General features: G+C 36.0%; 1 protein-coding gene across 2 annotated transcripts in view; it reads left to right on the plus strand.

Annotated features, from left to right (window-relative positions):
- Window positions 1-8,291: 8,291 nt before the first annotated feature.
- Window positions 8,292-19,197, plus strand: part of ZDHHC15 (zDHHC palmitoyltransferase 15) — a 146,925-nt gene continuing 136,019 nt past the window's right edge. Inside the window, exons 1-2 of one of the 2 annotated variants that reach the window (XM_073799443.1) lie at window positions 8,292-8,672; window positions 18,849-18,875. In XM_073799443.1, the coding sequence (XP_073655544.1) occupies window positions 8,537-8,672; window positions 18,849-18,875 (163 nt within the window). In that variant the 5' untranslated portion in view covers window positions 8,292-8,536. The remainder of the gene's footprint in view (window positions 8,673-18,848; window positions 18,876-19,197) is intronic. The other variant, XM_033849454.2, reaches the window with a different exon arrangement.

Raw genomic sequence — 19,197 nt, forward strand, 5'->3', positions numbered from 1 at the left:
ACTTGAGGACACAGGGAGGCAGAAGTGTAAGCTGGGACGAAGTGAGACAGTGGCATTGACATATATACACTACCAAATGTAAAACAGATAGCTAGTGGGAAGCAGCCGCATCACACGGGGAGATCAGCTCGGTGCTCTGTGACTACCTAGAGGGGTGGGATAGGGAGGGTGGGAGGGAGAAAGTTCTAATTTCATTATTTTACATGTATCTGTCCAGTTTTCCCAGCACCACTTATTGAGGAGTCTGTCATTTTTCCACTGTATATTCTTGTCTCCTTTGTTGTAGGTTATTTGTCCATAAGTGTATGGGTTTATTTCTGGGCTCTCTCTTTTGTTACATTGATTCATGTGTTTGTTTTTGTGCCAGTACCATACTGTTTTGATTACTGTAGCTTTGTAGTATAGTTTGAAGTCAGGAAGTCTGATTCCTCTAGTTCTGTTCTTCTTTCCCAAGATTGTTTTGGCTATTTGGGGTCTTTTGTATTTCCAAACAAACTTTTAAATTATTTGTACTAGTGTTATGAAAAATGCCATTGTATAGGGATTGATAGGGATTGCATTGAATCTGTATTGCTTTGGGTAGTATGGTCATTTTAACAATATTAATTCTTCCAATCCAAGAACACAATATTCTTTCCATCTGTTTTTGTCATCTTTAATTTCTTTCATCAGTGTCTTATAGTTTTCAGAGTATGGACATTTTACCTCCTTAGATAGGTTTATGCCTAGGTACCTTTTTTTTTTTTTTTGATGTGATGGTAAAAATAGAACTACCATATGACCCAGCAATTCCACTACTGGATACATATCTGAAGAAAACAAAAACACTAATTCAAAAAGATACATGCAACCCAGTGTTCATAACAGCATTATTTACAATTACCAAGATACGTAAGCAACCTAAGTGTCCATACAGAAATGAATGGATAAAGAAGATGTGGTACATATATACAATGGAATTTTACTCAGCCATAAAAAAAAAACAAAATAATGCCATTTTCAGCAACATGGATCCACCTAGAGATTGTCATACTGAGTGAAGTAAGTCAAATATCATATGGTATTGCTTATATGTGAATTTTTAAAAAGGGTACAAGTGAACTTATCTACAAAACAGAAATAGATTTACAGATGTAGAAACCAAACTTAAGGTTATCAGGGGGTAAGGTGGAGAGGAATAAATTGGGAGATTGGGATTGACATATACATACTACTGTATGTAAAATAGATAACTAATGAGGACCTACTGTACAGCACAGGAAACACTACTCAATATTCTGTAATGGCCTATATGGGAAAAGAATCTAAAGAAGAGTGGATATATGTATATGTATAACTGATTCACTTTGCTGTACACACGAAACTAACACAACATTGTAAATCAACTATACTCCAATAAATTTTTTTAAAAGATGTGGTATATGTATATATGTGGTATATGTATGTGTGTGTGTGTGTGTGTGTGTGTGTGTGTGTGTGTACACAATGGAATACTGCTCAGCCATAAAAAGAATGGAATTTTGCCATTTGCAACAACATGGATGGACTTGGAGTGTGTTATGCTAAATGAATTATTCCAACAAAGACAAATACTGTATGTTATAACTTGTATGTGTAATCTAAACAATAAGTGAATAAATATAACCAAAAAGAAACCAGCTCACAGGTATAAGGAACAAACTAGCAGTTACCAGAGGGGGAAGGAAGGGGTGGGGCAAGATATACGTAGGGGATTAAGAGGTACAAACTACTACGTATAAAGTAAATAAACTACAAGGATATATTGCATTGCACAGGGAATATAGACAATATTTTATTTAAAAAATTAAAAAATAAATGAACCAAACAGAAATCCTGAATCTGAAGAATACAATGACAAAACCTAGAAAATTCAATACACAGCTTCAACAACAGACTCAATTATGCAGAAGTATTGGGTTGGCCAAAAAGTTCGTTAGGGTTTTTCCATAACATCTTATGGAAAAACCCTAACGAACTTTTTGGCCAACCAATAATAACCAGAAAACTTGAAGGCAAGTCATTTGAAATAAGGCAATTAGAGGAAGAATTAGAATAAAGACTGAAAAAGAATAAAAAAGTCACACAGGACCTATGTGACACCATCAAGCATGCAAATATATACATTATGGGAGTCAAAGAAGGAGAAGAGAAAGAGAAAGGGATAGAAAGCTTAGTCAAGGAAATAATGGCTGAATATTTCCCAAATCTTGGGATGGATATGGACATCTGGACTCATGAAACCAAATATCCCCAAGTAAGATCAAACAAAAGAAGATTTCCCCAAGTCACATGATAATCAAATTGTAAGAAGTCTAAGACAAAGAGAATTTTGAAGCAGCAAGAGAAATGCAATGTGTGATATACAGGGCAACCCCCCTAAGGCTTTCAGTGGATTTCTCTGCAGAAACCTTGCAGGACAGGAAGGAGTCAGATGATATGTTCAAACTGCTCAAAGAAAAACATGCCAACTAGGAATACTGTTCCAAGAAAAGCTGTCATTCAGAAATGAAGGAAAGATAATTGCATTCCCAGAAAAACTAGAGCTGAGGAAGATAATCACTATTAGATCTGACTCATGAGAAATGCTAAAGGGAGTTCTTCAACTTGAAAGGAAGCTAAGAAACAGCATGAAAACATATGAAAATATAAAACTCAGTGGTAAAGGCAAATATATAGTCAAATTCAGAACACTCTAATACTGTAATGGTGGTATGTAAATCACTGAACTCTAGAATAAAATTTAAAATATAAAAGTATTAAAAGTAAATGCAGCTATAATAATTTGTTAATGGATACACAATATAAAAAAGATGTGAAAAGTCATAACAGTAGCATAAAATGTGGGGAAATGTAAAAGTATTTTTTCAAATGACTGAAGTTAAGTTCTTATTAGCTTAAAACAATGTTATAATTATGTATTTTGTAAGCTTCACAGTAACCTCACATGCAAAAAAAAAAAACCTCTAGTGCACACACAAATGATAAAGATAAATGAATCAATGCATACCACTGGAATAATTAACAAATCAAAAGGTACATAGCAAGAGAGGAAACAGGAACAAATAAACTAAAGAAATTGTCAGAAAATAATGAACAAATTGGCAACAATAAGTACTTATCTGTCAATAATTACTTTAAAAATAAATGGATTAAGTTCTCTTATCAAAAGTCACAGAGTGGCTGAATGGATTAAAAAAAAAAGATCCAACAATGTGCTGCCTACAAGAGATTCACTTAAGCTTTAAGGACAAGTGAAGGGATAGAAAAAGATATTCCATGCAAATAGTAATGAAAAGAGAGTAGAAGTGGCTATACTTAAATTAAACAAAATAGACTTTCATTCAAAATCTGCCACAGTAGACAAAAGTCACTATATAACGATAATGTGGTCAATTCATCAAGAGGATATAACACACAGTCAACACTGGAGCACTTAAATATATAAAGGAACTATTAATCGAACTGAATGGAGAAATAGACAGCACTATAATGATAGCAGGGGACTTCAATAATCCACCTTAGGGAACTAGAACAAACTAAGATCAAGTTAGCAGAAGGCAGAAATTAATGAAAATTAGAACAGAAATAAATTAAGTAGAGACTGGAAAGACAATAGAAAAGATCATAGAAACTAAGAGTTGGTTCTTTGAAAAGACAAAGAAAATTGAAAAATTTTAGCTATACTGACTAAGAAAAAAGATAAATAAAATTTTAAGTGAAAGAGAAGACATATTAACCGATACCAAGAAATAAAAAGGATAATAAGAGACTTTAATGAACAATTATATACCAACAAATAGAATGACCTAGAAGAAATGGATAAGTTCCTAGAAATATATAACCTACCAAGACTGAATCATGAAGAAATAGAAAATCTGAACCGACCAATAATAAGAATTTTGAATCAGTAATCAAAAATTTCCCAACAAATAAAAGCCCAGGGCCAGGTGGTTTCACTGGTGAATTCCAACAAACATCTAAAAAAGAATTAATGCTAAACCTTCTCAAACTCGTCCCAAAAAATTAAACAGGAAGAAACACTTCCAACTCATTTTACGAAGCCAGCATTACTCTGAAACCAAAGCCAAACAAGGACGCTAAAATAAGGAAAACCACAGGACCATGTCCCTGATGAACAAAAGTCTTCAACAATATACCAGCAAACCAAATTCAGTAGCACATGAAAAGGATCATATACCATGATCAAATCAGATTTATCCCTGGGATGCAAGAATGGCTCAACATATGCAATTAATAAATGTGACACATCATATTAACAGAATGAAGAATAAAAATCATAAGACCATCTCAATAAAAACAGGAAAAGCATTTGACAAAATTCAACATCCTTTCATGATTAAAAACTCTCAATAAATTAAGTACAGAAAAAATGTCCCTCAACTTAATAAAGGTAATATATGACAAGCCCACACCTAACATCATACTCAGTGGTGAAAATCTGAAAGCTTTTCCTTTAAGATAAGAAACAAGACAAGGATGCCCACTCTCACCACTTCTTCTCAACATAGACTGAAGTCCTAGCTAGACAGAGTAGGCAAGAAAAAGAAATAACAGGCATCCAAACCAGAAGGGAAGAAGTAAAATTATCTTTGTTAGCAGATGACATGATCTTATATGTAGAAAACCCTAAAGACTCCACCAAAAGCCTGCCAGATCTAATAAATGAATTTAGTGAAACTGCAGGATACAAACTCAACAAAAATCAGTTACATCTTTATATGGTTATAGCAAACTATCTGAAAGGGAAATTAAGAAAACAATCCCTTTTACAATAGCATGAAAAAGAAAAACTACTTAGAAATAAATTTAACTGAGGAGATGAAAAAATCTGTACACTGAAAACTTTAGGACATTGGTAAAAGAAATTGAAGAAGATACAAATAAATAGAAAGATATCCTATGGTCATGGACTGGAAAAATTAATATTAAAATGTCCATACTACGCAAAGTGATCTACAGATTCAATGCAATCTCTGTCAAAATTTGAGTGGTATTTTTCATAAAAATAGAAAAAACTATTGCAAAATATATATGGAATCACAAAAGACTGAATAGCCAAAGCAATCTTGAGCAAGAACAAAACTGGAGGCATCACACTTCCTGATTTTAAATTCTATTACAAAACTATTGTCATCAAAACAGTATGGTACTGGCATAAAAACAGGCACATAGTCCAGTGGAACAGAGTAGAATCTAGAAATAAACCCACACATAGGCAGTCTACTAATTTTTGACAAGAGTGAATACACAATGAATACACAATGGGAAAATGATAGTCTCTTTAATAAATGGTTCTGGGAAATATGGATATCCACATGCAAAAGAATGAAATTGGACACTTGTCTTACATCATACACAAAAATCAACTCAAAATGGATTAAAGACTTAAACGTATAAACTGAAACTGTAAAACTCCTAGAAGAAAATATGGGGAAAACACTCTTTGACATTAGTCTTGGCAATGATTTTCAGGATATGACACCAAAAGCAAATGCAACAAAAGCAAAAAAAACATGTGGAATTACATCAAACTAAAAAGCTTTTGCACAGCACAAATCAACAAAATGAAACAGCAAACCATAGAATGGGAAAAAATATTTGCAAACCATATTTCTGATAAGGGGTTAATCTCCAGAATATATAAGGAACTTATATAATTAATTAAATAGCAAGACAAACCCTGATTTTAAAATGGACAGAGAACCTGAATAGTCATTTTTCCAAGGAAGACATACAGATTGCCAACAGGTATGTGAAAAGGTGCTCAACATCACTAATTATCAGGGAAATGAAAATCAAAACCACAATGATATATCACCTCACACCTGTTAAATGGTTATCATCAAAAAGATGAGATAACACATGTTGGTGAGAGTGTGGAGAGAAAAGGAGCCCTTGTGCATTGTTGGTGGAAATGTAAACTTGTTCATCCACTATGGAGAACAGTATGGAGGTTCCTCAAAAAATTAAACATAGAACAACCATATGTTTCAGCAATCCCACTTCTGGGTATATATCCAAAGGAAATAAAAAAGGTTACTGAGGAAACATGTTCTCCCATGTTTATTGCAGCATTATTCACAATAGCTAATGTACATATAAAATCCTATTCAGCTGTGAGAAAAAAGGAAATTCTGCCATTTGCAACAACATGGATGGATCTTGAGGACATTATGTTAAGTGAGATAAGTCAGACAGAGAAAGACAAATACTGTATGATATCTCTTACATGTGGAATCTAAAAAGAAAAAAAAAACAGATATTGTTACCAGAAGCTGCAGTGGGGGGGGGGGCGGAATAAGAGGGAAGTTATTTAAGTGCACATATTTGCATTATGTGATGCGACGGAGGTGTTAGCTAAGGCTACAATGGCAATCATACTGCCACAATGGTAATCATACTGCCAAGCAATATGTTGTACACATTAAATTTACACAATGTTGTATGTCAAATATACCTCAATAAAAAACAATTGTCGAGGGATTCCCTGGTGGCGCAGTGGTTGAGAATCTGCCTGCCAATGCAGGGGACACGGGTTCAAGCCCTGATCTGGGAAGATCCCACATGCCGCGGAGCAACTAGGCCCGTGAGCCACAACTATTGAGCCTGCGCGTCTGGAGCTTGTGCTCTGCAACAAGAGAGGCTGCGACAGTGAGAGGCCTGCGCACCGCGATGAAGAGTGGCCCCCACTCACCACAACTAGAGAAAGCCCACGCACAGAAACGAAGACCCAACACAGCCAAAAAAAAAAAATTGTCGAAAAATGGTACCTATGTGAGGTGATGGATGTGTTAATTAGCTTGATTGTGGTAATCATTTCACAATGTATATGTATATCAAGTCATCAAATATATATACTTTTATTTGTCAACTATATCTCAGAAAGGTGGAAAAATATCTAAGTATCCATGTCAGAACCTTAGGGTACAAATCATTAATAAGGCTATTAAAATAAATATTGTAACTGAAATGAGTCTGCATTTCATTACAACATTAATTTAGTAATATCAACCATGAATGTAACTTAATCTGAAAGAAACAACAAAGTTCTTATATCAGTTCAGAAATTTACTCCATACATAACCATGAAAAAGAATAGAGAGCAACATGGGTCTCAGCAAAATCACAAATTTCTTCATGTCATAGACCTTTGTAAATCTTTGAACAGTAGGTATCAAATCCATGTCAAAAGTTTACTATACTTCTATCATTGTACTTATGTCATTGAACACCTATTGCTCTGATGAGAACATGAACTTCCTGGAGACAGGCCCCCTCTTTTCATTCTTTTTATACCAAAGTTGACTTAACACAATGCAACCACTCCAAGAACATTTGCTGAATTAAATTGCCTCCTAATTTGTGTCTGTGTTTCCAGGCCATCCTCCTCTACAAAATCCTGCCAGTTCTTTTACAAAAATACAATTCTGATAATGTCACTTTTATTGTCCCCAAATCTTTATTGGCTGTTCCTAATCTGCTTTACAAGATTATGTCCACATACCCTGGCAGGGCATTCTGTGCCCACAGCCTGTATTCCCAGTCTCATTCCCAGCCTCTCCTCTTCATATACCGACACTCTCCTCAAGCCATGCTAACTGTTCCTTGAACACTTTTAGATTTTCATTACTCTATGCCTTTGCAAATGCTGTTTCCTCTGTCTGAAAGTTCCTTCCACCTCCATCTGCCCAGCAAACTCATTTATTATTAAAGCTCAGCTTAAATATCACTACCTTGTAGCTTTCCCTGACCCCTCACAGAATTAGTATCTCCCCCATTTGCTTTTTTTGTACCAATATGTTTATTTATTCTTAAAATGGACTAAGCTGACTCAGGGGAAAGGGAAGAAGAGAAGGAAGGAGGGAGCGCCCTGCCAATGGACTTACCCAACCAGCGACTGCGGCACTACGTGTTAAGCATATTGTTCAAGCAGCAGTCAGAGGATGGGGCTGGATGACCTTTAAGTCATTAGATGCTACGGTTCGCATCTTTCACATTGCGTGTCTGTATGCTCGTGTGTGTGTGGGGGGGGGGGGGTTGGGAGGGAGGGGACAAAGAGAGAGAAACAGAGACAGAGATCAGAGACGAGATGAGGCTGGACGCAGTGCGGTTAAGAACAGATGGGCGGACCCAAATTTCTTCCGCTTTACAGTTTTGCAGAGGTCCAGCCCTGCATCCAGTGCTGTGGCACGGGGGTGGGAGAGGAGGAAAGAGGAGGGACTGCACTCCCTCTGAGCGTGTCCAGCCTCGACTGCCTGACGGATCACTTTCCGCACCAACACCGCCAGTTCCTTCTCGCCGTGACTCATGCCTATTGTGCCAGGCAGGGCGCACTCTGCCCTGCAGCCCCACAGGTGGTATCGACTAGGGGAGACTGTTCCCGCCAGGCTAGGCAGTGGAGCGCCGCACAGCGCGCCTTCCCGCCTCTCAACTGCTGCCCCAGCAGTTCCGACCCAGCGCCAGCAGGCCTGCTCGGTCGATCTTCGAGCCGAAGATGCGGCGGGGCTGGAAGATGGCTCTGTCCGGAGGGCTACGGTGCTGTCGCCGTGTACTTTCCTGGGTGCCTGTGCTTGTTATCGTCCTCGTCGTGCTCTGGTCCTACTATGCCTACGTCTTTGAACTCTGCTTGGGTAAGTGGAGCTAGCACCTAAGATGGGGAAAATATGCTCCCCCTATGTTCTTAGCCCTCACACTGCGGTTTTCCTTTAGCTCCCTGGAGAGCTCCTGGTCTCCAACCTCTGGCTTCCCACAGTATTTCTTGCGGCCTGCCACGAGGGTCCCGCCATGTCACCATCGCTTCCTACCCAAGGTTTCTTACATTATTTCCTGGCCCTACCCACAAGAATTTACTGGCTTTTTCCACTGGGGCCCCCTTTTGTCATACAGGACAACCACTTGTGCCTTGTGCTCTGGTTCTGGGGGCTCCCATCCTACAGAGTTGAGGAAACAACATACCCTGTATACTTAAACTGTCCGCTTACGCTATGAAGCCCACCAATTCACCCAACTAGAAGCCCCACATTTTCCCATTCCTTCCTACTAGGAATCCCAAAATATTTCCTGTACTCTTAATAGCTCGCCTTTATCCAACACTAGGATTCCTCCTTTTCCCGTGATCCTCTCAAGCCAGCTGATTCACATTTTTCTGCCACTTGGGACCCCACAGTACACCTTGTTCTATCCCACTGTGGTCTCCCCTTTTCACAAAGTAATAAGCCCTCCATTCCTCTTTCCCTGTGGCTTCAACATTTTCTCATCTTCTCCAGCGGAATACGAGTCCTACAATACATCCTGTCCTGTCTCCTCATGCAAGAGGCCCTGATTTTGTTACACTGGAGCTCCCTGTAGTCTCCTGCCTGGCTGCTTTGAGGTGTTTTCACTCCTTCCCATTTGGGGCCCCACATTATTTTGTGAACCTCATACTAGTCACCCTGCTTTTATCACACTATGGTCCTGCTTTGTCCACTGTCTTCTCACACTAGAGTATCCTCATTACCCTCCCACAAGAGTTCCCACAGTATCCCCCACTCCCCTTCCAAGGGTCATTACTTTTCTAATGATGATCTCCCCTTGCTATATTTTTTGAAACCACTCTCTACCTCCTGCAATACGCTTCCACTGTTAGCCACACATTTTGCCATCTTCTTCCTCTGGGTTATTATTATTATCTTCACTTATTTTCCTCTAGGATTGCACTTGTCCCTTGTCTTCTCGAACTAGGGAAACACCATCCTTTCCTACAGGGGTTTCTAGTATTTCCTGCCCCTTCCAATGGGAGCCTCATTTCTTGTTCCCTCTCCTAGACCACCCTTTTATAAATCCAAGGTCTCCTCTTTGTACCCTGTCCTGTAACACCAGGGAGCATTTCATCCCCTCCATATCTATAAAATGGTTCCCACAGTGTATCTTCTGCTTTCAAACTCAGAATTCCACAGTATTTCCGGACACAAATCTCAAGACCCTATCCCACTTGGATTACCCCCAGCCCCCTATCTTTATCACTAATGGCTTTATAGTGTTCTAATCACTATAAATCAATTCACAGTGTAGTCTTCATGGTATATCCTGTCTCCTCAAGAGCCTCTGCTTTTCTCATAGTGAGATCTCCCCTTGCCTCTCACATTGAAGAATCCCTGTGTCTTCTCAAAGGAGATTCCACTAATAGTTATTGTGACTTCAGTGCTAGAATCCCACTTCTAATACCCTTAAAACTGTGTTCTACAATGTTCCCTATTCATTCAGTGTGAGGTCCCAGTATATTTCCAGTCCCCTCACATTAAGACTCCTATTTGTCCTGTTGGACATCACCTCACAGAACACTGGCCTGCACAGTGTTTTCTTAACATTTTACATCAGATTCCATTATTTAAAAACCAGGAGGGTAAGGTAGCCTTGATTTCCAATTCTGGTTCCACCAGTCCATCCTGTCATCTTCACTTGACAATCTTTAACAAATGAGTGGCCTTGGTTTCAGAAAGGTTAGATCAAATTTTCCTAAACTCACATATTTAGTAAATAATATAGAATCGGATATCAAAGCTGCCTGATAACCAAAGCAACACAACCAAAACAACAGATTTGAGTTTCAGTATGACTCAAAAAGTAATATTAAGGACCTCACTTCTTTCTAAAAACAGAACCTGATGTCTTTCTCCCTAATATCAGGTTAGAGCTGAAGTCAAAAATGGTATTTTTGTCTTATAAATCTTAGAGTTTGGATTCTGCCACTTACTAATTAGGATACCTGATGCAACTTACCTAATCTCTCTCAACTTCAGTTGCCTCACATGCACTTTGCTTATATAGTTGTTCATTCATACCACAAATACTTCCTTGTCACCTACTATATGCCATTATAGCATTGTTATGAGATTTAAATAATATGGTGCATGAAAAGCACACATCACAGTTGACAGCACATTGTAAGAGCTCATTAAATAATAACTTGTTATTACTATTATTAATGAGGATATAAGATTCTGCTTGACTCAAGAAAATAAGCTTAGACTTTAAACAGGGAGAAAAGTAACAGGATCCATTTTTTAAGGTACAATTCACATAACATAAAATTAACCATTTTAAAGCATTCAATTTAGTGACAGTACATTCACAATGTTATACAGTCATCACTAGTATCTAGTTCCAAAACACTTTCATCACCCCAGAAGAAAACCTCATAGGCATTAGACAGTCACTCCCCATTCGCTCCTTCCCCTAGTCTCTACCAACCACTAATCTGTGTTCTATCTCTATGGATTCTGGATGTTTCACATAAGTGGTATCATACAGTATATCTCCTTTTGTGCCTGGCTTCTTTCAATTGGTGTACTGTTTTTGAGGTTTATTCACATTGTAGTATGTAACAGTACTTCATTTCTTTTTATGGCTGAATAATATCCCATTGTATACCACACTTTATCCATCTTATCCATTCATCCCTTGATGGTTGATGGACATTTGGGTTGTTTCCACTTTTTGTCTATTCTGAATAGTGCTGCTATAAACATTGATGTACAAGTATTTGTTTAAATACTTGTTTTCAACTCTTTTGTGTAAATACCAGGGAGAGGGGTGGTAAAGCTGGGCTGTATGTTAATTCTATGTTTAACTTTTTGAGGAACCTCCAAACTATTTTCTACAATGGCTGCACAATCTACATTTCTATCAGTAATGTTGGAGAGTTCCAATTTCTCCACATTCTCACCAAAACTTGTTATTTTCCTTTTTTTAATTATAGCCATCATAGTGGGTATGATGTGGTATCTCACTGTGATTTTGATTTGCATTGCCCTGTTGACTAGTGATACTGAGCATCTTTTCATGTGTTTGTTGCCCATTTGTATATCTTCTTTAAAGAAATGTCTATTCAAGTCCTTTGCACGTTTTTAATTGGGTTATTTATCTTTTTGTTGTTGAATTATAAGATTTCCTTATGTATTTTGGATACTCAACCCTTGTCAGATAAATAATTCACAGATACTTTCTCCCATTCCGTGAATTGTCTTTTCACTTCCTTGATAGCATCATTTGATACACAAAGTTTTTAATTTTGATAAAGTTCAATTTATCTATATTTTTTACTTGTGGCCTATGCTTTTGGTATCATATCTAAGAACCCATTGCCAAATGCAAGATCATAAAGATTTACCCCTGTGTTTTCTTCTAAGAGTTTTATAGTTTTATCTCTTACATTTAAGTCTTTGATCCATTTTGAGTTCATTTTTGTATATGGTGTGAGGGAGGAGTGCAGGTTCATTCTTTGCATATGGCTATGCAGTTGTGCTAGCATCATTTATAGAAGAGACTATTCTTACCCCATTGAATAGCCTTGACATGATTGTCAAAAACCAATTGACCATAGAGCTCTGGATTTATTTCTGTACTCTTAATTCTGTACCATTGATTCGTTTGTCTGTTCTTCTGCCAGTACCACACTTGTTTTGATTACCATACCTTTGTTTTAAATTTTGAAGTCAAGATGTGTGAATCCTCCAACTTTATTTTTCTTTTATAAGACTGTTTTGGCTAGGGTCTCTTGCAATTCCATATGAGTTTTAGGATCAGCTTTTCCACTTCTGCAAAATGTTCATTGGAATTTTGATAAGGGTTGTACTGAATTGTGTATTGTTTTGAAGAGAATGCCATCTTAAAATCAAGTTTTCCAATCCATGCACATGGGATGTCTCTTCATTTATTTAGGTCTTCAGTCACTTTCAGCACTGTTTTGGAATTTTAAGTGTATAAGTCCTGAGCCTCCTTGGTTAAATTTATTCCCGAGTATTTCTTTTTTGATGCTATTATAAATGGAATAGATTTCTTAATTTCCTTCTCTGATTGTTCACTGCTAGTGTATTTAGAAATAAAACTGATATGGAGTGTTGATCTTGTGTTCTGCAACTTTGCTTGAATTTGTTCATTGGTTCTAAGAGGGTTTTTTGGTGGATTCTTTAGAATTATTTATACATAGAATCATATCATACGCAAATAAAAATAATTTTATTTCCTTTTTCCAATTTGGATGCTTTTTTCTTTTTCTTGCCTAGTTGCACTGGCTAGAACTGTCAGTATAATGTTGAATAGAATTGATGAAAATCAACATTGTGACCTTATTTCTTAGCTGAGGGAGAAGATTTCAACCTTTCACCATTGAGTATACTGTTAGGTGTGGGTTTTCCGTAAATGCCCCTTATCAAGTTGAGGAACTTTTCTTCTATTTCTAGTTTCTTGAGCATCTTTTTTCATGAAAGTGTGTGGAATATTGTCAAATGTTTTTCTAGCATCAATTGAGATGAATGTGTGGATTTTTTTCCTTCATTCTGTTAATGTACTGTATTACATTATTGATTTTCATGTGTTGAATCACCCCTTACATTTCTTGGGTGCATGTCACTTGATCATGATGTGTAATCCTCTAATATGCTGTTTAATTTGGTTTGCTAGTAATTACTTGAGTAGTTTTGCATCTATATTCATAAAATATGTATGTAGTTTTCTTTCCTTGTGATGTCTTTATCTGGCATGGGTGTCAGGACAATGCTGGCCTCATAGAATGAGTTAGGAAGTGTTCTCTTCAATATTTTTTTTAACTTTTTGAAAATAATCTTTAATGAGAAACTTGAGCTTGCTTTCACAAACTTACTTTTTAATATCGGGTTTTATATTTGAAATGGCTGTACATAAATCGTAATCAAGATTTTAATAATTAGCATTGGAACACATATGTTGTAGCAAATAGCAGAATAATGTCTTTTATTCCTCAGCTGGCAGAAACTTCCCCCTCACCACTAGCCAGAATTTATATAATTTGATCTATTTAAGTTGTTATTTAAGGGTAAGATGATTCTTTACTTAAATCCAGCAGCTTTTTTTTTCTTTCATTGACAAATATAATATCTTATGATAATGTGAATGGATTTAGAATGAAATCAAGTTTGATCATATTAGTTTTTTCTAAATAATAATGAAGCTTTTCCTTAAGCCTACACAAATGTTCTGCTATTGGTTTTTAATCATTTTTAAGATTCATGTATTAGTCTTGATTATTATCACCAGTAAATCACATTAACCCCACTTATCCAAAGAACTGCATGAAAACATATAAATGTGGATGGACAAAGTTTATGAATTCTCTTCAATTTTTTGTAAGAGTTTGAAAAGGATTGGTGTTAATTCTTTAAATATTTGGTACAGTTTGCCAGTGAAGCCATCTGGTCTTGGCTTTTTTCTTTGTTGGGAGGTTTTGATTACTGATTCAATCTTTTACTTGTTAAAAATATGCTCAGATTTTCTTTCTTCTTTTGTCAGTTTTGGTAGTTTCTGTGTTTCTAGGAATTTATCCATTTCATCTAGGTTATCCAGTTTGTTAGCATAAAATTGTTCCTACTATTCTATTATAATCCTTTCCATTTATGAATGTTCTCTATTAATATCTCCACTTTCATTTATGATATTAGTAATTTGAGTCTTCCCTTCTTTTTTCTTGTCCATTCTAGTTAAAGATTTGTAAATTTTGTTTTCTTTTCAAGGTCCCAACTTTCAGTTTCCAGAGTTCTGCAAAAGTTGATTCTGACAGTTTCTGCCACTTCATGCATGGCTTTTAGGGAAGGACAAAAGCCTGGAATTCCCTACTCTGCCATTTTTGGTGATTAACAGTATCCATTTTGAAATTAAAATTAAAAGGTCCAGGAAATAATTCTACTGAGAAGCTAGAATTTCTTCAAAGAGAGTCAGAAGAAATGAAAACTGATAAGGCAAAAAACCAGAAGGAACAGTTTCTAGAAACCAAATTTCTATATAAGTAAAAGCTATCCATTTAAGCCTATATGAATCATGGTATTCTTATATCTAAAATAGTTTTATAACTCATCCATATATGAAACAGTCAAAAGCATCACACCTGAGTAGTTAAGTATCATATGAAACATCTAAAATAATTCCAATGATTTTTAAACCTGGCTGATAATTATAATCACCTGCTGAGTTTTTTGTAATACACATTCCTACACCTCCACCCAGAGATGTGTTATATGAAGGGGGCCCTAGAATCTATATTTTTATCAGTTCCCTAGGTGGGTATTAAAATCATCTAGATTTGGGAATGGATGCTGAAAAAGTAAATGAATGGCTAGTATGAGTAACTTTTTCAGAGGAGTAAATGAAGACTGGCATGATTAGTTTGCTTTCAACAAGCAGAACATAATGAGAAATGTATCTAGGTTCTGCATTTCAAATTCTATTCTCTCTCCTAACCTAAAGTATAAGAAACATCTATTGGAAAAAGTGAGTATCAAATATATTCATTTTGACATTGAATACATTATTTTAAAACCATCCTATTTAACTTTGGGATCAATATCATAAATAATTTTAAAAATAAGACTTGTTTTGTCCCAAACTATTGTAAAACCTAACCTCACTGAACAGTTTACCTTTTTCAGAAAAATAATAAATAGCTAATAATAATGAACTACCTATTATGTATCAGGCACCCAAGTACTTTACATGTATTTTATAATTTAGTTCCTATAACAACCTTATAACATAAATTAATTTATCCTCAGTTTACAGATTAAAAAAACTGAGGCACAAAGAGATTAAATAATTAATTACAGAACAAGTAAGTGACAGAGCCAGAATATGAATACATACCATATTCATCAGTGATGATTGCTAAACATCACTGCAATAAACTCCCTTCCCAAATGAGTCATCAATTAAAAGAGAACTTCATGCTGTAACTAAGCACTCATCTCACTAGACTCATATTTTTAGCCTTCCCACTCTCCTTCCACAAGTCCTTTTGAGCTTCACTAATTTGGTAGCCATTAGCCATATGTGGCTATTAAACACGTGAAATATGGCACCTGAATTGAGACGTGCTGGAAAACTTAAAATATGCACCAGATTTCAAAAATTTAATGCAAAAAAGAAGTATGCAAAATATATAGTTAATAATCTGTGTAGATAACATGTTGAAATGATATTTTTGATATATTGGATTAAATAAAATATATTATTAAAGTTAACTCCACTTTTTTATTATTATTTTTAATTTTAAAAAATGTTCCTACTAGAACATTTAAATTACATGGTTTGTATTATATTTCTCTTGGACAGCACCGTTGTAGACTTTCTTCCATGTCCTTGGACTAACATTGTTGACCATCTGCATATAGTCCCAAATTAGGTTTATTCTACCAATACCCTTCTGTGAATTCTAAAATGTGTCTATTTAAAGGAAGTCATGATATATGCTTTTGTTTGAAACTAGTTGTCTTTGATGAAAAGCCCTTGCATATTTTCTACCCTTCCATACCTTTTCTCCATACTTGGTTGCAAAGAATCAGTAAACAGGTAAAAGAAAAGAGGAGAGAGTAAAAAAAGCTATTTGATGATAACCCCAGTCACTTAACTTGCCGGGTAGTGAGCTAAAATTTGAAGGAACAGAGCAGGTGTGTAATTACACATATCACCACATCACTCTATAATCATGCATGACAAATTACCCATAGTATGACTAAGTGTACATTTCCCCAAGAGATTCATGATAAAGGATTCATTTTGGAAAAGTTTAGTCATTTTCATTTTAAATATGACTGAAGTATCTTAGTCTTTTCCTTTAATAACGCAAAAGGCAATATTAGAAAAATAAAGGAAAGGCAGAACTACCAAGATAAGTGCCACAATGTTTTAGAATAAAGACCACCTTTTTTTTTTTTCTCAGAAGTATGTAACTTCTAACAGGGAATTTTACAAGAAAATATTTTTCCCTTAGACTTATTGACTCCGTACAGATTTTAGGAGTGAAAAGACTTTAAAAGTCAAGTCCAATACCTAACTAATGTCTAAATGTCCTACAGGACATTTCCAAGTGTTTATGATGGGAAACTTACTCCTTCCCAATGCTGCCAGTCTGGCTGCTCATTGTTATTATCATCATCATCATCTTCTCTTTTATTGAACTGAAATGTGTTGACCTGCAGCTTTTACTCATTGATTCTATTTCTGCCCTCTGTTCTTGGATCATATAAACCAATCCCACTTGCACATGATGGTCCTAAAATTACTTAAAAACAGCTATCCCCCACCTAGAGACTTCACAGGTCCCCACTCATTTTTCTGTATATACATTGTCTCATTCCAATATCTGCAAGGCACCGGATGTTCTCCTTCCCTCACCCACAAATGCTGTAGCAAGTAGCCAATCAAATGAGAGTTAGGATCTCCACATTTTGTTTCGCAGTAATTGTTCATTGATAGAGGTAGAAGGAGATATACCAAACAGCAATTTGTCAGCTACTCTTTATTAATATTGTTCTCCAAGCAACTGTGCTCTCTCTAGTCCCATTTTAAAGAGATGTTATTAACCCAATTCAGGGCCTAGTGGGACTGATGTAGTCACACAACATGTATGTGCAAAATCATGAAGTCCCAGGTTGACCCATCAAGACTTCTTGTTTCCACTTCCATTTGTCAAAGTAGAGGATGTGCTTCTGTCAATCATTCTTAACCAGGATTCTCTAACTGAAAAGAAAAAACAAAGAAATTGGTATCAATCTCCAGGCCAGTGTATTAGAAAAAAGAGGACATCATCTGGTCAGATTTTTAGCACAGACAAAATGGAACAGTTTTAACAAAGTCCATTCAAAAGATCCTTACAAGGAGCATTTTTAAAAGACTCAACAAAAATAGACCTGCAAATAAAGAGAAGTTATGACTAATGAAGAACCTGAGGAAATAACCCCTAGAGTATAGTCTCATTCTCTGTTTGGATTTTTCCCCTTTTCTGATCCTTAAAAGTTTAACAATGTGTATGAAAACCACTTTAATTTAATAGCTTCTCAAGATTGAGATCTATGCCTTATAATTTCACTTTACCTTAGCACCTAGTACAGATGCACACAGATGTTGGTGGTGAGTAAAGACAGGTAGGCCCCATTTTGTACAAATGACGTTCTGAACAGAAGTTACATATATATCACAGTAAGCCAACAAGGAATGATTGGAGAAGGTAGACATAATACATGGAAGAAGTCCTGGAGACTGGAATATAGTCCCAACTCCACCACTAACTTGTTCTGTGACCTTGGGCAAATCATATGATACTACTCTAGTCCATTTTTCCCATCTGTAAATGAGACAGATAAACCAGATAATCGCTAAAGTCCCTTCCAGTTCTAATATTTTATGAAATCTTCATTCAAATATAATAATTAATATTCATTAAGTACTTGCCTTGTGCTAGATACTATGCTAGACAGCATTTACATACATTAACTCATCTAATTCTCAAGTAACCTTGTGAGGTAGGCAATGTTATGGAAGTTAAGGAACTTACCCAGGGTCACAAAATAGTGCAACTGGGCTTCTAACCCAGAAAATCTGACATCAGAGCTGGCATGCAACCTCTACACTATATTGCCTCTAAATATACAAGAGAAACTTGGTTTTTAAAGATGTTCTACAGTGAATACTTTGGGAAAATGAATAGTCATCTCCTAATTTATCATCTTTTAAGTTCTTATTGCCATGTTATATAGCTTGAGTGTTTCCCATTTGTTGGCTTTTTAAAAGTCAGATTATCCTTGTATTTGTTGAATGAGTAGAAATTCTTACTCAAGGTTTAAAATGAAGGAAGGTAGCAAAAGATAGAATTTAATCATCCTTGCCTTCTGTTATGTTAGCAGGCTGGTGGTTTCCTAAAGTATCATTGAATAAATTACTAAAAATGATGCTATGGAAAAATGCATTAGAAAAATAATGTTTCTAAGTATCACTAATCTTGACCTTTCTTTCTCTTTTCACAGTGACTGTTTTGAGCCCAGCAGAAAAAGGTAAGCGGGTATTATAAATTGTTTTGGTCAGGACTGTATCCCTCTTTCTGTCTAAAAGTGAATTACATTAAAGCCTATAAATTGAGCAACTTTCCCAGGAATACACTGAGGTTAGTGGAAAGTTTAGGATAATGGTTTTTAGGAAGCTTACCCAGAGATAGAGCAGAACATATTTTAAGTAGCTCCTCTGGCTGTAGGACAGGAATTTGAAGTTACCAGGATTTATGATAGAAAAGGGCACAGGTAGCCACTCTGTTTGTTTGCCATACTAACCCTAGGCTTTCTCTTGGTTCATCACTATTGTCCTAGGTACCTTGCCTTT

The sequence above is a fragment of the Tursiops truncatus genome, chromosome X (genome assembly GCF_011762595.2).
Source record: "Tursiops truncatus isolate mTurTru1 chromosome X, mTurTru1.mat.Y, whole genome shotgun sequence".
Lineage (NCBI taxonomy): Eukaryota > Metazoa > Chordata > Mammalia > Artiodactyla > Delphinidae > Tursiops > Tursiops truncatus.